Source organism: Ranitomeya imitator, chromosome 2, assembly GCF_032444005.1.
Source record: "Ranitomeya imitator isolate aRanImi1 chromosome 2, aRanImi1.pri, whole genome shotgun sequence".
Classification (NCBI taxonomy): domain Eukaryota; kingdom Metazoa; phylum Chordata; class Amphibia; order Anura; family Dendrobatidae; genus Ranitomeya; species Ranitomeya imitator.
Window position 1 is genome coordinate 453316478 of NC_091283.1, and position 26801 is coordinate 453343278.

Here is a 26801-nt window from a genome sequence, read left to right on the forward strand (position 1 = left end):
ATATTTTAAATGAAAGGCGTGTGACTGACAGTCTGCTCTCCTGATCTACATGTCTCACACTGGTAACGCCCCCTTTCATTTAAAATAATCTCTGGAGGCAGATTCTCGGGAAGATCTATGTCCGGCCCATAGATCTTAACAGCTCATTTAGATATTAAGAAAAATGTGCATTTCTCTGGAATATGACATCCGAATGTAAATATCAAGATATAATTTTATTCAGCTTCCTATGACCTACATGCCCATATAGATGGCTTAGGAGGGCTGATCCTATTGACAGATTCCCTTTAACCAGTACCGATTGACTATATACACGTTGATTCTCGCTCGTTTATTGACCTGTTTACAGGATCGTTCTGTCTCAATACTATTTACAGCACATACGCCATTTTTATGGGATGATGTGCTGTTGATGACAAGTGATGTTTTTCGGCATGAACAATCCGATCACCCGAAAAACAAGTGTTGGATGAGCGCTGGCATGTTTACACGGACCAAAAATCCTAAAAATGCATTCTTATGGACGATTATTCGTCCGATATTGGCTCACCTAAATGGGCCTATAGTTCTTGACACCAGTTTATATGTCTTGTATCCAGATTCCCAGTGCTGTTCTCAGACACCTGCATCCTGACTCCTCGCTCCAGATCTATAAAGTGTAGAAACGTGCGAAACAGACTCTGAATTCCCAGGTTGACTTTTCTCTATCCTATCCAGCGATCCTGATTGCATACAGACACCCACTAGGTTATTTTGTGTCCTGAGGCCAAGTATGTAAAAGAATGCATGATGTAAGCCGGCTGGAAATGTGCGTTTCGTCACTTGACATTTTTGTTGTGAGCGAGCCAGCGTGATTTACGTATGTTCTCCAACAGTTTGACATATGTAACTAGCTCTGCAATAGCAGCTGTACAACTGGAGGCTCCTTACATGCTGCAGCACTAAAAGCCCCAGCATGCTCTTTCAGTGGAATTGTTGTAAACTGCTCAGTTGTAGTCAAAATTGGGCAACGCAGACCACATGTGACAAAATCTGATCTGCTACATCTGGTCTTCACCTTGACCTAGAGGATTGAGGTCATTCTTGAATATAATGGAGGTAGTTTGGTCCTGGTGTTATCCTGGGCTATACTTTTGCTCAGTGTCCTACTGCGCAATGTCGCCTTGTGGCCATACGTGGTACTGCACTTGTTCCACTGGGAGTCTGGATATGTTTATTTTGGCAGAGAATGTCCCCCACCAGCCATTATTCTGTTCCAAATAATATCTTATGTCCTGAGCAATGTGTTACTGTCCACCCCTCAGGACTGGTTGGCCAGAGCTGACAAATGTCTATATTAAACAGTGTCCATGTTTCTGTGTAGACCTCCCTGGTCCTTCTCTCTGGAATACAGGGCACGGAATGGCGTTCTTTACGAGTGATGTCATGACTGGTTCCTAATTATGTCTGTACACAATGAGGCGCCCCTTGATGATTACAAATTACTTCTCTTGGACCTGGTCCAGGATTAGCTGAATCATTTGACAGATCAGGCAGAAACCTTGTTCGGATGCTGAAGTTCCATGCAAAAGCCTCTAGATGTTCTTATTTTAAGGTTCAGTCTTGTGATCACAATGGGTAATTTTGCAGAGTGCCTCGACACGCCCCAGTGCACTTTCAGGCTAATTTGCATATGTCTTCAGTGGTGACACATCAGAATTCAACAGGACAGGTCTCACATTTATTGTTGTTTTATGAACTATACAGAAAGGAAAATGGCCCTGACAGGTTCTCTTTCTTCTGAGTCATTTTATGTCTACAGCATTAAGAAATCATCAGTGGCATTAATGAGCTCCATCTTCCTGGAGTCTTCTCAGGGCTTGTTCTGCTGGGGGGCTTCATGGGTGATGGAATATGTCCACCACATACTGTAATGTAGAACGCTACCTCTCATTATTGGTATGTCCAACATCTCAGTGATGACAGATTTCAGGTGGCAGCGGCCATTGCATATCTCTGTTACATGCTGTGCTTTCTGTCTCTACAGTGATCTGCGGTTCAACCGTATTAGAGAAATTAATTCTGACATTCTCCAGAAGTTGACAAACCTCCAAACATTGTAAGACCCTCCTCTGATCGCTGACTGACAGTCATCCACACGGCGACCATCATAAGAGCTGATCTTCTGTCTTTGCAGATTACTGAACAACAACGAAATCAGGCGGATTTCACAGAGATCATTTAAAGCGCTGGGAGAACTCAAACATCTGTGAGTTTCACCTCCTGTATATACTGCACCCTGACGGCACTGGTCTGTATACTATATACTGCACCCTGACGGCACTGGTCTGTATACTATATACTGCACCCTGACGACACTGGTCTGTATACTATATACTGCACCCTGACGACACTGGTCTGGATACTATATACTGCACCCTGACGGCACTGGTCTGTATACTATATACTGCACCCTGACGGCACTGGTCTGTATACTATATACTGCACCCTGACGACACTGGTCTGTATACTATATACTGCACCCTGACGGCACTGGTCTGGATACTATATACTGCACCCTGACGACACTGGTCTGTATACTATATACTGCACCCTGACGGCACGGGTCTGTATACTATATACTGCACCCTGACGGCACTGGTCTGTATACTATATACTGCACCCTGACGGCACTGGTCTGGATACTATATACTGCACCCTGACGGCACGGGTCTGTATACTATATACTGCACCCTGACGGTACTGGTCTGTATACTATATACTGCACCCTGACGGCACTGGTCTGTATACTATATACTGCACCCTGACGGCACTGGTCTGTATACTATATACTGCACCCTGACGGTACTGGTCTGTATACTATATACTGCACCCTGACGGCACTGGTCTGTATACTATATACTGCACCCTGACGGCACTGGTCTGTATACTATATACTGCACCCTGACGGTACTGGTCTGTATACTATATACTGCACCCTGACGGCACGGGTCTGTATACTATATACTGCACCCTGACGGCACTGGTCTGTATACTATATACTGCACCCTGACGGCACGGGTCTGTATACTATATACTGCACCCTGACGGTACTGGTCTGTATACTATATACTGCACCCTGACGGCACGGGTCTGTATACTATATACTGCACCCTGACGGCACTGGTCTGTATACTATATACTGCACCCTGACGGCACGGGTCTGTATACTATATACTGCACCCTGACGGCACTGGTCTGTATACTATATACTGCACCCTGACGGCACGGGTCTGTATACTATATACTGCACCCTGACGGTACTGGTCTGTATACTATATACTGCACCCTGACGGCACGGGTCTGTATACTATATACTGCACCCTGACGGCACTGGTCTGTATACTATATACTGCACCCTGACGGCACTGGTCTGTATACTATATACTGCACCCTGACGGCACTGGTCTGTATACTATATACTGCACCCTGACGGCACGGGTCTGTATACTATATACTGCACCCTGACGGCACTGGTCTGTATACTATATACTGCACCCTGACGGTACTGGTCTGTATACTATATACTGCACCCTGACGGCACGGGTCTGTATACTATATACTGCACCCTGACGGCACTGGTCTGTATACTATATACTGCACCCTGACGGCACGGGTCTGTATACTATATACTGCACCCTGACGGTACTGGTCTGTATACTATATACTGCACCCTGACGGCACGGGTCTGTATACTATATACTGCACCCTGACGGCACTGGTCTGTATACTATATACTGCACCCTGACGGCACGGGTCTGTATACTATATACTGCACCCTGACGGTACTGGTCTGTATACTATATACTGCACCCTGACGGCACGGGTCTGTATACTATATACTGCACCCTGACGGCACTGGTCTGTATACTATATACTGCACCCTGACGGCACTGGTCTGTATACTATATACTGCACCCTGACGGCACTGGTCTGTATACTATATACTGCACCCTGACGGCACTGGTCTGTATACTATATACTGCACCCTGACGGTACTGGTCTGTATACTATATACTGCACCCTGACGGCACGGGTCTGTATACTATATACTGCACCCTGACGGTACTGGTCTGTATACTATATACTGCACCCTGACGGCACGGGTCTGTATACTATATACTGCACCCTGACGGTACTGGTCTGTATACTATATACTGCACCCTGACGGCACGGGTCTGTATACTATATACTGCACCCTGACGGCACTGGTCTGTATACTATATACTGCACCCTGACGGCACGGGTCTGTATACTATATACTGCACCCTGACGGCACTGGTCTGTATACTATATACTGCACCCTGACGGCACTGGTCTGTATACTATATACTGCACCCTGACGGCACTGGTCTGTATACTATATACTGCACCCTGACGGCACGGGTCTGTATACTATATACTGCACCCTGACGGCACGGGTCTGTATACTATATACTGCACCCTGACGGCACTGGTCTGTATACTATATACTGCACCCTGACGGTACTGGTCTGGATACTATATACTGCACCCTGACGGCACGGGTCTGTATACTATATACTGCACCCTGACGGCACTGGTCTGTATACTATATACTGCACCCTGACGGCACTGGTCTGTATACTATATACTGCACCCTGACGGCACGGGTCTGTATACTATATACTGCACCCTGACGGCACGGGTCTGTATACTATATACTGCACCCTGACGGCACTGGTCTGTATACTATATACTGCACCCTGACGGCACTGGTCTGTATACTATATACTGCACCCTGACGGCACTGGTCTGTATACTTTATACTGCACCCTGACGGCACTGGTCTGTATACTATATACTGCACCCTGACGGCACTGGTCTGTATACTATATACTGCACCCTGACGGTACTGGTCTGTATACTATATACTGCACCCTGACGGCACTGGTCTGTATACTATATACTGCACCCTGACGACACTGGTCTGTATACTATATACTGCACCCTGACGGCACTGGTCTGTATACTATATACTGCACCCTGACGGCACTGGTCTGTATACTATATACTGCACCCTGACGGTACTGGTCTGTATACTATGTACTGCACCCTGACGGCACGGGTCTGTATACTATATACTGCACCCTGACGGTACTGGTCTGTATACTATATACTGCACCCTGACGGTACTGGTCTGTATAATATATACTGCACCCTGACGGCACTGGTCTGTATACTATATACTGCACCCTGACGGTACTGGTCTGTATACTATATACTGCACCCTGACGGTACTGGTCTGTATACTATATACGGCACCCTGACGGCACTGGTCTGGATACTATATACTGCACCCTGACGGCACTGGTCTGGATACTATATACTGCACCCTGACGGCACTGGTCTGTATACTATATACTGCACCCTGACGGCACTGGTCTGTATACTATATACTGCACTGGTCTGTATACTATATACTGCACCCTGACGGCACTGGTCTGTATACTATATACTGCACCCTGACGGCACTGGTCTGTATACTATATACTGCACCCTGACGGCACTGGTCTGTATACTATATACTGCACCCTGACGGTACTGGTCTGTATACTATATACTGCACCCTGACGGTACTGGTCTGTATACTATATACTGCACCCTGACGGTACTGGTCTGTATACTATATACTGCACCCTGACGGCACTGGTCTGTATACTATATACTGCACCCTGACGGCACTGGTCTGTATACTATATACTGCACCCTGACGGTACTGGTCTGTATACTATATACTGCACCCTGACGGCACTGGTCTGTATACTATATACTGCACCCTGACGACATGGGTCTGGATACTATATACTGCACCCTGACGGCACTGGTCTGTATACTATATACTGCACCCTGACGACATGGGTCTGTATACTATATACTGCACCCTGACGGCACTGGTCTGTATACTATATACTGCACCCTGACGGCACTGGTCTGTATACTATATACTGCACCCTGACGGTACTGGTCTGTATACTATATACTGCACCCTGACGGCACTGGTCTGTATACTATATACTGCACCCTGACGGCACTGGTCTGTATACTATATACTGCACCCTGACGGCACGGGTCTGTATACTATATACTGCACCCTGACGGCACTGGTCTGTATACTATATACTGCACCCTGACGGCACTGGTCTGTATACTATATACTGCACCCTGACGGCACTGGTCTGTACACTATATACTTCACCCTGACGGCACTGGTCTGTATACTATATACTGCACCCTGACGGCACTGGTCTGTATACTATATACTGCACCCTGACGGCACTGGTCTGTATACTATATACTGCACCCTGACGACATGGGTCTGGATACTATATACTGCACCCTGACGGCACTGGTCTGTATACTATATACTGCACCCTGACGGCACTGGTCTGTATACTATATACTGCACCCTGACGGCACTGGTCTGTATACTATATACTGCACCCTGACGGCACTGGTCTGTATACTATATACTGCACCCTGGCGGCACTGGTCTGTATACTATATACTGCACCCTGACGGTACTGGTCTGTATACTATATACTGCACCCTGACGGCACTGGTCTGTATACTATATACTGCACCCTGACGGCACTGGTCTGTATACTATATACTGCACCCTGACGACATGGGTCTGGATACTATATACTGCACCCTGACGGTACTGGTCTGTATACTATATACTGCACCCTGACGGCACTGGTCTGTATACTATATACTGCACCCTGACGGCACTGGTCTGTATACTATATACTGCACCCTGACGACATGGGTCTGGATACTATATACTGCACCCTGACGGTACTGGTCTGTATACTATATACTGCACCCTGACGACATGGGTCTGTATACTATATACTGCACCCTGACGGTACTGGTCTGTATACTATATACTGCACCCTGACGACATGGGTCTGGATACTATATACTGCACCCTGACGGTACTGGTCTGTATACTATATACTGCACCCTGACGACATGGGTCTGTATACTATATACTGCACCCTGACGGTACTGGTCTGTATACTATATACTGCACCCTGACGACATGGGTCTGTATACTATATACTGCACCCTGACGGCACTGGTCTGTATACTATATACTGCACCCTGACGGCACTGGTCTGTATACTATATACTGCACCCTGACGGCACGGGTCTGTATACTATATACTGCACCCTGACGGTACTGGTCTGTATACTATATACTGCACCCTGACGGCACTGGTCTGTATACTATATACTGCACCCTGACGGCACTGGTCTGTATACTATATACTGCACCCTGACGGCACTGGTCTGTATACTATATACTGCACCCTGACGACATGGGTCTGGATACTATATACTGCACCCTGACGGTACTGATCTGTATACTATATACTGCACCCTGACGACATGGGTCTGTATACTATATACTGCACCCTGACGGCACTGGTCTGTATACTATATACTGCACCCTGACGACATGGGTCTGTATACTATATACTGCACCCTGACGGCACTGGTCTGTATACTATATACTGCACCCTGACGGTACTGGTCTGTATACTATATACTGCACCCTGACGGCACTGGTCTGGATACTATATACTGCACCCTGACGGCACTGGTCTGTATACTATATACTGCACCCTGACGGCACTGGTCTGTATACTATATACTGCACCCTGACGACATGGGTCTGGATACTATATACTGCACCCTGACGGTACTGGTCTGTATACTATATACTGCACCCTGACGGCACTGGTCTGTATACTATATACTGCACCCTGACGACATGGGTCTGGATACTATATACTGCACCCTGACGGTACTGGTCTGTATACTATATACTGCACCCTGACGACATGGGTCTGGATACTATATACTGCACCCTGACGGCACTGGTCTGTATACTATATACTGCACCCTGACGGTACTGGTCTGTATACTATATACTGCACCCTGACGGCACGGGTCTGTATACTATATACTGCACCCTGACGGCACGGGTCTGTATACTATATACTGCACCCTGACGGTACTGGTCTGTATACTATATACTGCACCCTGACGGCACGGGTCTGTATACTATATACTGCACCCTGACGGTACTGGTCTGTATACTATATACTGCACCCTGACGGCACTGGTCTGTATACTATATACTGCACCCTGACGGCACTGGTCTGTATACTATATACTGCACCCTGACGGTACTGGTCTGTATACTATATACTGCACCCTGACGGTACTGGTCTGTATACTTTATACTGCACCCTGACGGCACTGGTCTGGATACTATATACTGCACCCTGACGGCACTGGAATGTATACTATATACTGCACCCTGACGACATGGGTCTGTATACTATATACTGCACCCTGACGGTACTGGTCTGTATACTATATACTGCACCCTGACGGTACTGGTCTGTATACTATATACTGCACCCTGACGACATGGGTCTGTATACTATATACTGCACCCTGACGGCACTGGTCTGTATACTATATACTGCACCCTGACGACATGGGTCTGTATACTATATACTGCACCCTGACGGTACTGGTCTGTATACTATATACTGCACCCTGACGGTACTGGTCTGTATACTATATACTGCACCCTGACGGTACTGGTCTGTATACTATATACTGCACCCTGACGACATGGGTCTGTATACTATATACTGCACCCTGACGGCACTGGTCTGTATACTATATACTGCACCCTGGCGGCACTGGTCTGTATACTATATACTGCACCCTGACGGTACTGGTCTGTATACTATATACTGCACCCTGACGGCACGGGTCTGTATACTATATACTGCACCCTGACGGCACGGGTCTGTATACTATATACTGCACCCTGACGGTACTGGTCTGTATACTATATACTGCACCCTGACGGCACGGGTCTGTATACTATATACTGCACCCTGACGGTACTGGTCTGTATACTATATACTGCACCCTGACGGCACTGGTCTGTATACTATATACTGCACCCTGACGGCACTGGTCTGTATACTATATACTGCACCCTGACGGCACTGGTCTGGATACTATATACTGCACCCTGACGGCACTGGTCTGTATACTATATACTGCACCCTGACGACATGGGTCTGTATACTATATACTGCACCCTGACGGCACTGGTCTGGATACTATATACTGCACCCTGACGGCACTGGTCTGTATACTATATACTGCACCCTGACGGTACTGGTCTGTATACTATATACTGCACCCTGACGGTACTGGTCTGTATACTATATACTGCACCCTGACGGTACTGGTCTGTATACTATATACTGCACCCTGACGGCACTGGTCTGTATACTATATACTGCACCCTGACGGCACTGGTCTGTATACTATATACTGCACCCTGACGGCACTGGTCTGGATACTATATACTGCACCCTGACGGCACTGGTCTGTATACTATATACTGCACCCTGACGGCACGGGTCTGTATACTATATACTGCACCCTGACGGCACTGGTCTGTATACTATATACTGCACCCTGACGACATGGGTCTGTATACTATATACTGCACCCTGACGGCACTGGTCTGTATACTATATACTGCACCCTGACGGTACTGGTCTGTATACTATATACTGCACCCTGACGGCACTGGTCTGTATACTATATACTGCACCCTGACGGCACGGGTCTGTATACTATATACTGCACCCTGACGGCACTGGTCTGTATACTATATACTGCACCCTGACGACATGGGTCTGGATACTATATACTGCACCCTGACGGTACTGGTCTGTATACTATATACTGCACCCTGACGGCACTGGTCTGTATACTATATACTGCACCCTGACGACATGGGTCTGGATACTATATACTGCACCCTGACGGCACTGGTCTGTATACTATATACTGCACCCTGACGGCACTGGTCTGTATACTATATACTGCACCCTGACGACATGGGTCTGTATACTATATACTGCACCCTGACGGTACTGGTCTGTATACTATATACTGCACCCTGACAGCACTGGTCTGGATACTATATACTGCACCCTGACGGCACTGGTCTGGATACTATATACTGCACCCTGACGGCACTGGTCTGTATACTATATACTGCACCCTGACGACATGGGTCTGTATACTATATACTGCACCCTGACGGCACTGGTCTGGATACTATATACTGCACCCTGACGGCACTGGTCTGTATACTATATACTGCACCCTGACGGTACTGGTCTGTATACTATATACTGCACCCTGACGGTACTGGTCTGTATACTATATACTGCACCCTGACGGTACTGGTCTGTATACTATATACTGCACCCTGACGGCACTGGTCTGTATACTATATACTGCACCCTGACGGCACTGGTCTGTATACTATATACTGCACCCTGACGGCACTGGTCTGGATACTATATACTGCACCCTGACGGCACTGGTCTGTATACTATATACTGCACCCTGACGGCACGGGTCTGTATACTATATACTGCACCCTGACGGCACTGGTCTGTATACTATATACTGCACCCTGACGACATGGGTCTGTATACTATATACTGCACCCTGACGGCACTGGTCTGTATACTATATACTGCACCCTGACGGCACTGGTCTGTATACTATATACTGCACCCTGACGGCACTGGTCTGTATACTATATACTGCACCCTGACGACATGGGTCTGGATACTATATACTGCACCCTGACGGTACTGGTCTGTATACTATATACTGCACCCTGACGACATGGGTCTGTATACTATATACTGCACCCTGACGGTACTGGTCTGTATACTATATACTGCACCCTGACGGCACTGGTCTGTATACTATATACTGCACCCTGACGGCACTGGTCTGTATACTATATACTGCACCCTGACGGCACTGGTCTGTATACTATATACTGCACCCTGACGGCACTGGTCTGTATACTATATACTGCACCCTGACGGTACTGTTCTGTATACTATATACTGCACCCTGACGGCACGGGTCTGTATACTATATACTGCACCCTGACGGCACTGGTCTGTATACTATATACTGCACCCTGACGGCACTGGTCTGTATACTATATACTGCACCCTGATGGCACTGGTCTGTATACTATATACTGCACCCTGACGGCACTGGTCTGTATACTATATACTGCACCCTGACGGCACGGGTCTGTATGCTATATACTGCACCCTGACGGTACTGGTCTGTATACTATATACTGCACCCTGACGACATGGGTCTGTATACTATATACTGCACCCTGACGGCACTGGTCTGTATACTATATACTGCACCCTGACGACATGGGTCTGTATACTATATACTGCACCCTGACGGCACTGGTCTGTATACTATATACTGCACCCTGACGGTACTGGTCTGTATACTATATACTGCACCCTGACGGCACTGGTCTGTATACTATATACTGCACCCTGACTACATGGGTCTGGATACTATATACTGCACCCTGACGGTACTGGTCTGTATACTATATACTGCACCCTGACGACATGGGTCTGTATACTATATACTGCACCCTGACGGCACTGGTCTGTATACTATATACTGCACCCTGACGACATGGGTCTGTATACTATATACTGCACCCTGACGGCACTGGTCTGTATACTATATACTGCACCCTGACGGCACTGGTCTGTATACTATATACTGCACCCTGACGGTACTGGTATGTATACTATATACTGCACCCTGACGGCACGGGTCTGTATACTATATACTGCACCCTGACGGCACTGGTCTGTATACTATATACTGCACCCTGACGGCACGGGTCTGTATACTATATACTGCACACTGACGGCACTGGTCTGTATACTATATACTGCACCCTGACGGCACGGGTCTGTATACTATATACTGCACCCTGACGGCACTGGTCTGTATACTGTATACTGCACCCTGACGACACGGGTCTGTATGCTATATACTGCACCCTGACGGTACTGGTCTGTATACTATATACTGCACCCTGACGGCACTGGTCTGTATACTATATACTGCACCCTGACGGCACTGGTCTGTATACTATATACTGCACCCTGATGGCACTGGTCTGTATACTATATACTGCACCCTGACGACATGGGTCTGTATACTATATACTGCACCCTGACGGTACTGGTCTGTATACTATATACTGCACCCTGACAGCACTGGTCTGGATACTATATACTGCACCCTGACGACATGGGTCTGGATACTATATACTGCACCCTGACGGCACGGGTCTGTATACTATATACTACACCCTGACGGCACTGGTCTGTATACTATATACTGCACCCTGACGGCACGGGTCTGTATACTATATACTGCACCCTGACGGCACTGGTCTGTATACTATATACTGCACCCTGACGGCACTGGTCTGTATACTATATACTGCACCCTGACGACATGGGTCTGGATACTATATACTGCACCCTGACGGTACTGGTCTGTATACTATATACTGCACCCTGACGACATGGGTCTGTATACTATATACTGCACCCTGACGGCACTGGTCTGTATACTATATACTGCACCCTGACGGCACTGGTCTGTATACTATATACTGCACCCTGACGGCACTGGTCTGTATACTATATACTGCACCCTGACGGCACTGGTCTGTATACTATATACTGCACCCTGACGGCACTGGTCTGTATACTATATACTGCACCCTGACGGCACTGGTCTGTATACTATATACTGCACCCTGACGGCACTGGTCTGTATACTATATACTGCACCCTGACGGTACTGGTCTGTATACTATATACTGCACCCTGACGGCACGGGTCTGTATACTATATACTGCACCCTGACGGCACTGGTCTGTATACTATATACTGCACCCTGACGGCACTGGTCTGTATACTATATACTGCACCCTGACGGCACTGGTCTGTATACTATATACTGCACCCTGACGGCACTGGTCTGTATACTATATACTGCACCCTGACGGCACTGGTCTGTATACTATATACTGCACCCTGACGGCACTGGTCTGTATGCTATATACTGCACCCTGACGGCACGGGTCTGTATGCTATATACTGCACCCTGACGGCACGGGTCTGTATGCTATATACTGCACCCTGACGGTACTGGTCTGTATACTATATACTGCACCCTGACGGTACTGGTCTGTATGCTATATACTGCACCCTGACGGTACTGGTCTGTATACTATATACTGCACCCTGACGGCACTGGTCTGTATACTATATACTGCACCCTGACGACATGGGTCTGTATACTATATACTGCACCCTGACGGCACTGGTCTGTATACTATATACTGCACCCTGACGGTACTGGTCTGTATACTATATACTGCACCCTGACGGCACTGGTCTGTATACTATATACTGCACCCTGACGACATGGGTCTGGATACTATATACTGCACCCTGACGGTACTGGTCTGTATACTATATACTGCACCCTGACGACATGGGTCTGTATACTATATACTGCACCCTGACGGCACTGGTCTGTATACTATATACTGCACCCTGACGACATGGGTCTGTATACTATATACTGCACCCTGACGGCACTGGTCTGTATACTATATACTGCACCCTGACGGCACTGGTCTGTATACTATATACTGCACCCTGACGGTACTGGTCTGTATACTATATACTGCACCCTGACGGCACGGGTCTGTATACTATATACTGCACCCTGACGGCACTGGTCTGTATACTATATACTGCACCCTGACGGCACGGGTCTGTATACTATATACTGCACCCTGACGGCACTGGTCTGTATACTATATACTGCACCCTGACGGCACGGGTCTGTATACTATATACTGCACCCTGACGGCACTGGTCTGTATACTGTATACTGCACCCTGACGACACGGGTCTGTATGCTATATACTGCACCCTGACGGTACTGGTCTGTATACTATATACTGCACCCTGACGACATGGGTCTGTATACTATATACTGCACCCTGACGGTACTGGTCTGTATACTATATACTGCACCCTGATGACATGGGTCTGGATACTATATACTGAACCCTGACGGTACTGGTCTGTATACTATATACTGCACCCTGACGACATGGGTCTGGATACTATATACTGCACCCTGACGGTACTGGTCTGTATACTATATACTGCACCCTGACGACATGGGTCTGTATACTATATACTGCACCCTGACGGCACTGGTCTGTATACTATATACTGCACCCTGACGACATGGGTCTGGATACTATATACTGCACCCTGACGGTACTGGTCTGTATACTATATACTGCACCCTGATGGCACTGGTCTGTATACTATATACTGCACCCTGACGGTACTGGTCTGTATACTATATACTGCACCCTGACGACATGGGTCTGGATACTGTATACTGCACCCTGACGGTACTGGTCTGTATACTATATACTGCACCCTGACGACATGGGTCTGTATACTATATACTGCACCCTGACGGCACTGGTCTGTATACTATATACTGCACCCTGACGACACGGGTCTGTATACTATATACTGCACCCTGACGACACGGGTCTGTATACTATATACTGCACCCTGACGGCACGGGTCTGTATACTATATACTGCACCCTGACGGCACTGGTCTGTATACTGTATACTGCACCCTGACGACACGGGTCTGTATGCTATATACTGCACCCTGACGGCACGGGTCTGTATACTATATACTGCACCCTGACGACACGGGTCTGTATGCTATATACTGCACCATGACGGCACGGGTCTGTATACCATATACTGCACCCTGACGGCACTGGTCTGTATACTATATACTGCACCCTGACGACACGGGTCTGTATACTATATACTGCACCCTGACGGCACGGGTCTGTATACTATATACTGCACCCTGACGGCACTGGTCTGTATACTATATACTGCACCCTGACGGCACGGGTCTGTATACTATATACTGCACCCTGACGGCACTGGTCTGTATACTATATACTGCACCCTGACGGTACTGGTCTGTATACTATATACTGCACCCTGACGGCACTGGTCTGTATACTATATACTGCACCCTGACGACATGGGTCTGGATACTATATACTGCACCCTGACGGTACTGGTCTGTATACTATATACTGCACCCTGACGACATGGGTGTGTATACTATATACTGCACCCTGACGGCACTGGTCTGTATACTATATACTGCACCCTGACGACATGGGTCTGTATACTATATACTGCACCCTGACGGTACTGGTCTGTATACTATATACTGCACCCTGACGGCACTGGTCTGTATACTATATACTGCACCCTGACGACATGGGTCTGGATACTATATACTGCACCCTGACGGTACTGGTCTGTATACTATATACTGCACCCTGACGACATGGGTGTGTATACTATATACTGCACCCTGACGGCACTGGTCTGTATACTATATACTGCACCCTGACGACACGGGTCTGTATACTATATACTGCACCCTGACGGCACTGGTCTGTATACTATATACTGCACCCTGACGGTACTGGTCTGTATACTATATACTGCACCCTGACGGCACTGGTCTGTATACTATATACTGCACCCTGACGGCACGGGTCTGTATACTATATACTGCACCCTGACGACACGGGTCAGTATACTATATACTGCACCCTTTTTGCACGGGTCTGTATACTATATACTGCACCCTGACGGCACGGGTCTGTATACTATATACTGCACCCTGACGACACGGGTCTGTATACTATATACTGCACCCTGACGGCACGGGTCTGTATACTATATACTGCACCCTGACAACACAAGTCTGTATACTATTTACTGCACCCTGACGACACGGGTCTGTATACTATATATTGCACCCTGATGGCACGAGTCTGTATACTATATACTGCACCCTGATGGCACGGGTCTGAATACTATATACTGCACCCTGATGGCACTGGTCTGTATACTATATACTGCACACTGATGGTACTGGTCTGTATACTATATGCTGCACCCTGACTGTTCTGCTCTGTATACTATATACTGCACACTGACGTCAATGGTCTTTATATTATATACTTGTTCCTGTTTCTAACTGTACTGGAGTGTACACTTTATACTGGTTCCTGACTGCACTGGTGTCTATACTATATACTGGTTCCTGACTGCACTGGTGTCTAAATTATATACTTGTTCCTGACTGCTTTATTCTGTATGCTACAGTTAGGTCCAGAAATATTTGGACAATATACAACTAACATGGACAGTATACACCTAATTTGAGGGCGTTCACATCTTAATTGGAATAATAGTTTAGGAATTACAGCTGCTTCTTTTTAAAGGGACCAAAGGTAATTGGACCATTATCTCAAAAGCACTTTAATGGGCTGCATGGGCTTTTTCACATTAATCTGCAACTAAGCAGGTAAAAGATCTCGAGCTGATTCGAGGTGTGGCATTTGCATTTGGAAGCTGTTGCTGTGAACCCACAACATGTGGCCAAAGGAGATCTCAATGGAAGTGAAGTTCATCAGACAGATAGCATAAACATTACGAGTGGTGATATTAATAGTTTGGAACATTCTGTAAATAAAAAAGCGCACTGGTGAGATTGGAAACTGAAGTAGGATTGGACGGCTTCAGAAGACAACAGTGGTGGATGATTGCAGAATCCTTTCCATGGCAAAGAAAAACCCCTTCACAACATCCACCCAAGTGAAGAACACTCTCCAGAAAGTGCAGTATTTTTTTTAACTATAAGACGCACTTTTTTCCACCAAATTTTGGGAGGGAAAATGGGGGTGCATCTTATAGGAGTCGGACGATTCTGCGGTGGTCTGAATGCTGCAGGGCGATGATCTCATTCCCATCCCTGGCTGGTGCAGCAGTATTCAGCGGTGCACGGCGGTGCAGGGGATCCGCCGACATTGTGAAAGCCTGGAGCCTGGGATTTCCATTGCTGTAATGCTGTTTACTCTGGGAAAATGGCCACCAGAGGTGGTGCTTGCTCAGATTGAGATCTCGGGAGACCAGATTTCGGTACCGAGATCTCAATCCGTGCATGCACCGCCTCTGGCGGCCATTTTCCTGGAGGCCACCACATCACAGCAAAGGATGTGCAGGGCTCCATGCTTTCACAAAATATCAGCGAAGCCCCCGCACCACTGAGCACCGCCGAACCTAAATCACCAACCGGTAAGCTGAATTTGGACTATTAGACTGACCCCCATTTGACACATTAATTTTTTCCCCTATTTTCCTTCTGAAAATTTGGGGTGAAAAATACGATGGGTGTTTCAGTATCTAAGTCTACCATAAAAAGAAGATTTAATGAGAACAAATACAGAGGGTTCACCACAAGATGCAAACCATTAATCAGCCTTAAAAATAGAAAGGCCAGATTAGACTTTGCCAAAAAATATCCAAAGAAGTCAGCCCAGTTCTGGAAAAGCATTCTTTGGACAGATGAAACTAAGATTAACCTGTACCAGAATGATGGGAAGAAGAAAGCAGACCATATCCTCTGTTAAACATGGTGGAGGCAGTGTAATGGCATGGACATGTATGGCTTCCAATGGCGCTGGGTCACTAGTGTTTATTGATGACTAGATGGTGGCCCGATTCTAACGCATCGGGTATTCTAGAATATGCATGTCCACGTAGCATATTGCACAGCCCACGTAGTATATTGCCCAGTCACGTAGTATATTGCCCAGCCATGTAGTATATTGCCCAGCCATGTAGTAAATGTCCCAGCCACGTAGTATATTGCCCAGCCACGTAGTATATTGCCCAGCCCAGCCACGTAGTATATTGCCCAACCACGTAGTATATTGCCCAGTGACGTAGTATATTGCCCAGTTACGTAGTATATTGCCCAGTGACGTAGTATATTGCCCAGTGACGTAGTATATTGCCCAGTCACATAGTATATTGCCCAGTCACGTAGTATATTGCCCAGTGACGTAGTATACAGCACAGAGCCATAGTATATTGGCCAGTCACGTAGTACATTGCCCAGCTACGTAGTATATTGCCCAGCCACGTATGTCACATGTTAAAAAGTAAAAAATAAACATATACTCACCTTCCGAGGGCCCCTTGTAGTTCGGTCACATGACCGTGACGTCATGGCAGGTCCTTCTCGCGCAGGCGCTCAGGATCTGTGATGACGTCGCGGTCAACTGACCATGATGTCATGGCAGGTCCTTCTCGCGCAGGACCTGTGATGACGTCATCATCACCGGCCCTGCGCAAGAAGGACCTGCCATGACGGCACGGTCATGTGACCGTGACGTCATCACAGGCCCTGTGCGCCTGCACGAGAAGGACCTGTGATGATGTCGCGGTCACATGACCATGACGTCATGGCAGGTCCTTCTCGCGCAGGGCCTGTGATGATGTCGCGGTCACATGACCGTGACGTCATGGCAGGTCCTTCTCCCATACACGGCACCGGAACCTGCCGCTTGCATGGAGCGGTCACCGGAGCGTCGCGAAAGGTGAGTATATAATAATTTTTTTTAAAATTATTTTTAACATTAGATGTTTTTACTATTGACGCTGCATAGGCAGCATCAATAGTAAAAACTTGGTCACACAGGGTTAATAGCGGCGGTAAAGGAGTGAGTTACCCGCGGCATAACGCGGTCCGTTACCGCTGGCATTAACCCTGTGTTAGCGGTGACTGCAGGGAGTATGGAGCGGGCGCCGACTGCAGGAGAGGGACTAATCGGACTGTGGCCGTCGCTGATTGGTCGCGGCAGAAATGACAGGCAGGTGGGGAGACCAATCAGCGACTTGGATTCCATGACAGGCAGAGGCCGTGACCAATGAATAGCTGTGACAGACAGACAGAAGGACAGACAGAAAGACGGAAGTGACCCTTAGACAATTATATAGTAGATGTGATTGACAGAAGCAGTAGGATGAATTGTGAAGGGTACAGGGAAATACTTTCTACAGAGATTCAACCAAGTGCAACAAGATTGATTGGATGGCGCTTCACAGCATAAATGGACAATGGCCTAAAACATAAGTGGAATATTCTGCAATGACCGAGTCAAGCAACAACTGAAGTCCACACAGTAAAAGCCGGAAAATCATCACATAGGAGGAAACCCAGCGTTTGGTGATGTCCATGGCTTCCAGACATCAGGCTGTTATTGCCCGCAAATGATTTTATACAAAGTGTAACAAAAGAACATTTCATTTACAGTAAAATACCAACATATGTTCTGCCCTTTCTCTCCTTGCAGATATCTGTATAAGAATGAGATCCGCAGTATTCAGAGGAACGCTTTTGACGGACTTGGATCGTTGGAGCAGCTGTGAGTTAACCTGTCCAAGCCAGTCCAAAATCCACCTCCGTTGAGTTTAGGCCGATCACCAGAACAATGGGGGTTATTTATTAAGAATAGAATGGCTTATGCCGCTCTTCCAGCTGAAGCAAGATGTGTGCCCTCCTAATTAATTAGGCTCACCCCTTGCTCTGTGTGTGCCAGATAATAAATCTGCCGAAGTGGATTTGCACAATGATTTACACCAGTTTCTGGCATACGTTTTTGTAAGTTTATTGGGCTATTTGTGTTACTGCCTACTTTTGATACATGTGCCATGAGCACAGTAAAAAGTAAAAAAAAAGGGTGCAAACATGGCTTTCCCCATAATTTATGACTTAGACATGTGGCATAAGGGGAATTATAGATTTCCGCCATTGAGTCGCTCTCGCTTACTGTTCTGAATGCACGTTTTACATTTCCTGTGTATTTTTTTCCCCGCATCAGGTATCTTCACTTCAATAATTTGGAAACGCTTGATGCTGAAACTTTTGGAGATCTTCCCAAACTGGAGAGACTGTAAGTGAGATGGATGCTGTGCAATAACAACTCATCATTGAGTCCCCAGGTGTCATGATCCCAATGGCAGGGGATCACAAAAGGACAAGCACAAAAAACAAAACAAGCTCTAGGGTGATGGAAACTGAGCTGACCGCGATCCTGAACCTCAACACACAACTAGCTGTAGCCGGGGAAAGTGCCTACGATGATTCTAGACGTCTCGCGCCAGCCGAAGAACTAACTTTCCCTATTAGAAGAAACACAGACCTCTCTTGCCTCCAGAGAAACACCCCACAGAAATAGCAGCCCCCCACATGTAATGACGGTGAAATGAGAGGAAAGCACATACGTAGTTATGAAAACAGATTCAGCAAAATGAGGCCCGCTAAAGCTAGATAGCAGAGGATACAAAAGTGAACTGCGCGGTCAGCGAAAAACCCTACAAAAAACCATCCTGAAATTACTTGAACTCATGTTCCAACTCATGGAACATGAGGAGTAATATCAGCCCACTAGAGCAACCAGCAAAAAGGAATCACATATCTGCAAGCTGGACTAAGACAAAAATTAAGCAAAACGTGGAACAGGAAAATCAAAAACTTAGCTTGTCCTGAAGAATACAGAAGCGGGAAGCAGAGGAAACAAGACACACTGATTACATTGATAGCCGGCGAGGAAATGACAAGAAAGCCAGATTAAATAGGAAACTCCCATATCCTGATAGAACAGGTGGACACCAGAGACCGCAGAGAACACAAGTCACCCAGTACCATCTGTAACCACCAGAGGGAGCCCAAAAACAGAATCCACAACACCCAGGTTGTAGCTAAGTGACGTCCGGCAGAAGACAACCCTGTTTTTGCAGGATGTCCCTTGGGGATAGGAGTTTTCCTTTTTCTGACCTGTCTGTGCAATCATAGAACTAGATAGGACTGCAAAACCAAAGAAATGAGCCAGAGCATAAGTTGGCATACATGCAGTGAGTAAGAGCATATTCACACTGTGACCATTTCACAGACAAAATCCAAGAAAAAAACAAACAAAACGGGCCTATACCCCATAGTAGGTAAATAGTAATAGTACATGTAAATGACACAGGGTATTTAGTTACCACTATTTTGAGCAAAAACGTGTAAAAGTCATCCCACCGCGACAAGGTGTACCCAATCGGGATGGTCCTATCCTCTAATATTAAATCTCAGCCTGTGTCAGCCAACCTTAATGTACATAAGGCCAGAGCAGGACACTGGGCTGACTTTTCAGACACCTGCCCAGGTGAAGCTATATAGATGAAACCTCTAACTCAGAAAGAGGGGCCACACCTGTGTGTACAAAGTACAAGAAACTACAGGAAAACCAAAGAAGTGAGCCGTAGCATATGTTGGTATAACTGCAATATGTAAGAACACGTTCACACCGTAGTAATTTCACTGAAAAAACCCAAGAAGAAAAACTAAATGAACATATACCTTATAGTAGGTAAATAATAATAGTACATGTAAATAACACAGAGTACTTGGTTAACACTATTTTGATCAAAAAGCAGTAAAGACCATCACACCACTACAAGGTGTACCCCAACCGGGATGGTCCTATCCTGTCTCTAGTATTGAAACCTCACCCTGAGTCAGCAGTCTTTATACTATATACTGTTTGCTGACTGGTCTCTATACTAAATACATGGTGAACCCTCAAGATGATTTCCTGACACTGGTAAGACCATCACAAAGTAAAGGGACAGCCCAAATCCTCTACATTTGCTCTTCTTTAGTTAAATACAATTTTTTTTTACTATCCACAATTACAGGCCGACTTTAGTTTAGTGTGTAAATAAAAATTCTAATGTGTTTCTATTTCTCACCATTTTCAAGATCTCTGCTTGCTGACAGTAGACTGCTTTAATGTCTAACTGCTTCCAGGTTTTTGCACAATAATCGGATCGCCAGGATTCAGCCAGGAACCTTCTCTAAGCTTCTGTCTCTCACCCGGTTGTAAGTGGTAGTTTTATACCATCGTATTAATGGTGTTACCCAGCGCCTGTCACTTGCCCGCCGCAGCTTGGTAGCTATTGTTCACGTCCTAGTCTAATCAGTAGGACAGGTGCACAATATTTGCCAACTCCTGGCAGCTGCCACATCAGTAGCACCTCTACCCTCCCGATGCGGATGTGAGAGGGGCTGGGTGACCCCTTTAATTATGCGGTCAGCAGCTTTTTAGATCTTGACTCTTATGTACGGACAGGCGCCTCGATTCCAATCCCCTGTTCTGTGACTGTGAACTCATATGGCTGGTGGATCTTCTCCGAACGTTCACAGAGAGGAGCAGCACGCACACGGCCGCTACGTGCGAGCACCCCCTACACCTGCGAGGGACGTCGGTGAGCTCCCTGTCTGAAGATCAATTCAACTGCGGTTAGCCATCAGATTTTATTATATTGCATAACATATACTTATCTTACTCATCATCCAGAGCCTGTGGGCTGCACTTTTCCGAGCTCTGGTCTACATTATAGGGCAAAATTTACTGATCGCTGGGGGTCCTAGTGCTTGGTTATCTTGCTGATATAGATGCTGGGTTATACTGGTATGTATGCTGGGTTATACTGGTATGGATTCTGGATTATACTGGTATGGGTGCAGGGGTATACTGGTATGGATGCTGGGTTATACTGGTATGGGTGCAGGGGTATACTGGTATGGATGCCGGGTTATACTGGTATGGATGCCGGGTTATACTGGTATGGATGCCGGGTTATACTGGTATGGATGCTGCATTATACTGGTATGGATGCAGGGGTATACTGGTATGGATACCGGGTTATACTGGTATGGATACCGGGTTATACTGGCATGGATGCCGGGTTATACTGGTATGTGTGCAGGGGTATACTGGTATGGATGCCGGGTTATACTGGTATGGATGCTGGATTATATTGGTATGGATGCTGGGTTATACTGGTATGGATACCGGGTTATACTGGTATGGATGCTGGGTTATACTGGTATGGATACCGGGTTATACTGATATGTGTGCAGGGGTATACTGGTATGGATGCCGAGTTATACTGGTATGGATGCTGGGTTATACTGGTATGGATACCGGGTTATACTGGTATGGATACCGGGTTATACTAGTATGGTTGATGGGTTATACTGGTGATAATGGGGATAATTGTCTTTTCAGTGGTGCCTCGTATTATATCAGAACCCAAAGATGCAGACATCATTCTTGGGAACACCGTTTATTTCATCTGTCGGGCAGAAGGGAACCCCAAGCCTGATATTGTATGGCTGCACAACAAGTGAGTCCATCCTGGGATCAGTACACAAAGAACACAATGTTATTAAGACGTAGTGGTAGTTACACAGTATACCACTTGTAGGCACTGTATGGCAGTGTTTGCTTACTGTGGCGTTATTAGGCACAACAAAGTGACATCAGTTCTACTGCACTGTATAGTATAATATTCAGTCCCTGATCATGGCCATATTATTTGTCCACTTTATGGTGGTATTATTGGGCCTACCGGATATTGCATCAGTGGGTCACTTATTAATGCACTGTATGGTGGTATTATTGGGCCTACAGCATATTGCATCAGTGGGTCACTTATGTATGCACTGTATGGTGGTATTATTGGGCCTGCAGCATATTGTATAAGTGGTCACTTATTTATTATTATTATTATTATTATTATTATTATTATTTCTTTATATAGCACCATTAATTCCATGGTGCTGTACATGAGAAAGGGGTTACATACAGGGTTATAGATATTGTTTACAGTAAACAGGTTTGCAGTGACAGACTGGTACAGAGGAGAGAGGACCCTGTCCTTGCGGACTTACATTCTACGGGATAGTGAGGAAGAGACAGAAGGTAGGGGTGAGGCGGCGGCTCTGGCGGCAGTGAGGCGGCGGCTCTAGTGGCGGTGAGGCGGTGGCTCTGGCAGCGGTGAGGCGGCGGCTCTGGCGGCGGTGAGGCGGCGGCTCTGGCAGTGGTGGCTTGGTTATTGTATAGGAGGTTTTTGGCGTGCACTCAGCCTGAATAGAGCGAGGTGCTGGTGCAATGGACCAGAGGCCCCTATATAGTAAAATTTAAATTCACCGCACTCTCTTAGGATAATGATGAAAAAGGTTGTGCCAATTTATTAGAGTATATTTAGGAGCGTAACAGAATATTACAGTATATGCGATTAACATATGTTAATCGCATATACTGTAATATTCTGTTACGCTCCTAAATATACTCTAATAAATTGGCACAACCTTTTTCATCATTATCCTAAGAGAGTGCGGTGAATTTAAATTTTGCTTGGTTATTGTAGGCTGTAGGCTTTCCTGAAGAGATGGGTTTTCAGGTTCCGTCTGAAGGATCCGAGGGTGGTGGATAATTGGACGTGTTGAGGCATGGAATTCCAGAGGATGGGGGATATTCGGGAGAAATCTTGTAGGCGGTTGTGTGAGGAACGAATAAGTGTTGAGGAGAGTAGGAGGTCTTGGAAGGATCGAAGATTACGTGAGGGAAGATATTGGGAGATTAGTTCAGAGATATAGGGAGGGGACAGGTTGTGGATGGCTTTGTAGGTCAGTGTTAGTAGTTTGAACTGGATTCGTTGGGGAATTGGGAGCCAGTGGAGGAATTTGCAGAGGGGAGAAGCAGGGGAGTAGCGAGGAGAGAGGTGGATTAGCTGGGCAGCAGAGTTGAGGACAGACTGGAGTGGTTAGAGAGTTAGCTGTGAGGCCACAGAGGAGGGTGTTGCAGTAATCGAGGCGGGAGATGATGAGAGCATGCCCAAGAGTTTTGGTAGATTTTTGCCTGAGGAAGGAACGGATTCTGGCAATATTTTTGAGTTGGTGGCGACAGGAGGTGGCAAGAGCTTGGACGTGAGGTTTGAAGGACAGGGCAGAGTCGAGAGTTACCTCGAGGCAGCGGATTTCAGGTGCGGGAGAGAGCGTGATGCTGTTTACCATAATAGATAGATCAGGTAGGGAAGATACGTGAGGTGGGGGAAAGATGATGAATTCAGTTTTTTCTACATTGAGTTTAAGGAAGCGAGAGGTGAAGAAGGAGGATATGGCTGACAGACACTTCGGGATTCTGGACAGCAGGGAGGTGACATCTGGGCCAGAGAGGTAGATCTGAGTGTCGTCTGCATACAGGTGGTACTGGAAGCCATGGGACTTTATGAGCTGTCCTAGGCCAAGGGTATAGATGGAAAAAAGTAGGGGCCCTGGGACAGAGCCTTGAGGGACTCCAACAGAGAGAGGGCAGGATGAGGAGGTAGTGTGGGAATGGGAAACGCTAAATGTGCGGTTGGATAGGTATGAGGCAATCCAGGATAGGGCAAGGTCTTTGATGCCAAGGGAAGAGAGAATCTGTAGCAGTAGGCAGTGATCGACTGTGTCGAAAGCAGAGGACAGGTCAAGAAGGAGGAGGATGGAGAACTGTCTGTTAGCTTTGGCTGTGTCTAAGTCATTAGTAATTTTTGTCAGGGCAGTTTCGGTGGAGTGGTGGGGGCGGAAGCCAGATTGGAGGTTGTCAAGGAGAGAGTTAGATGAGAGGTGGGATGAAAGTTGAGCATGGACATGCTGCTCAAGGAGTTTTGAAGCAAACAGGAGCAGTGATATGGGGTGATAGCTGGGCATAGCAGTTGGGTCAAGGTTAGTTTTTTTGAGGATGGGTGTGATGGTGTCATGTTTGAAAGCAGAGGGGTAGGTGCCGGAAGAGAGTGATAGGTTTAAGAGATGGGTTAGAGCTGGAATTAGCATGTTACTGAGGCTGGGGAGCAGGTGGGAAGAGATGGGGTCAAATGCACAGGTGGTGAGGTGTGATTTGGAAAAGAGGCGAGTAAGCTCTCCTTCAGTGATGTTGGAGAGGGAGGTTATTAAGGAAGGGCAGAGGTCTGGTATATGGAGTGGTTGGGGTGGTGGACAAGTAAAGGTTTGCCTTGTTTGGTCGATCTTGTTTTTGAAGTAGGTGGCAAAGTCCTCGGAAGAGATGAAGGGAGTTGGAGGTGGCAGTGGTGGGCGGAAGAGAGAGTTAAATGTGCTGAACAGTTGTTTTGGGTTGTAGGATAGTGAAGATACAAGGTTAGTGAAATAGGTCTGTTTAGCAGAGGTGAGGGCTGATTTGAAGTCAAGTGTAGCTTGTTTAAAAGCAGTGAAGTCGTCTGGCAGGCGTGTTTTCTTCCAACGCTGCTCCGTGACCCTGGATGCTTGTCGAAGTTTTTTTGTGAGATTGTTATGTCAAGGTTGCCTATTGGTTCGTCGCACTCTGCCATACATGAGAGGGGCGACTGAGTCTATGGCTGATGTGAGGGTGGAGTTATGGAAAGCGGTGGCGCTGTCCATGTCGTGGAGTGAAGATATGGAGGACAGGGGTAGGAGAGAGCCTGAGAGTCTGTGAATGTCTAGGTTTGCGAGGTTTCTGCGAGGATGTGGTAATGGCTGGACCTGGGAGGCAGGTGAGGAGAACAAGGATGAGAAGGTGAGTAGATGGTGGTCAGATAGGGGGAAGGGAGAGGTTGTGAAATTCGATAAGGAACAGAGGCGGGTGAAGATGAGGTCTAGTGTATGTCCATCTGTGTGGGTAGCTGTGGAGGACCAGTGGGTGAGTCCAAAGGATGAAGTAAGGGCCAGTAGTTTTGAGGCTGCTGGCTGGTGGGTGTCAGTAGGGATATTAAAGTCGCCCATGATGATGGTGGGGATGTCGGCAGAGAGAAAGTGAAGGAGCCAGGTGGAAAATTGGTCGAAAAAGGCAGTGGCTGAGCCAGGTGGTCGGTATATGACAGCCATTTGGAGATTGGATGGAGCGTAAATATGGACAGAGTGAACCTCGAAAGAAGGGAGGATAAGGGAGGGTGGGCTTTGGATAGGGTCGAA

The 26801-nt window shown here is 46.9% G+C and overlaps 1 protein-coding gene across 1 annotated transcript in view; it reads left to right on the forward strand.

Annotated features, from left to right (window-relative positions):
* Positions 1–26801, forward strand: part of LOC138664426 (peroxidasin homolog) — a 64004-nt gene that overhangs the window by 3240 nt on the left and 33963 nt on the right. The window contains exons 2-8 of the mRNA XM_069751111.1: positions 2027–2098; positions 2177–2248; positions 19336–19407; positions 19864–19935; positions 21837–21908; positions 22159–22328; positions 23101–23218. Of these exons, the coding sequence (XP_069607212.1) occupies positions 2027–2098; positions 2177–2248; positions 19336–19407; positions 19864–19935; positions 21837–21908; positions 22159–22328; positions 23101–23218 (648 nt within the window). The remainder of the gene's footprint in view (positions 1–2026; positions 2099–2176; positions 2249–19335; positions 19408–19863; positions 19936–21836; positions 21909–22158; positions 22329–23100; positions 23219–26801) is intronic.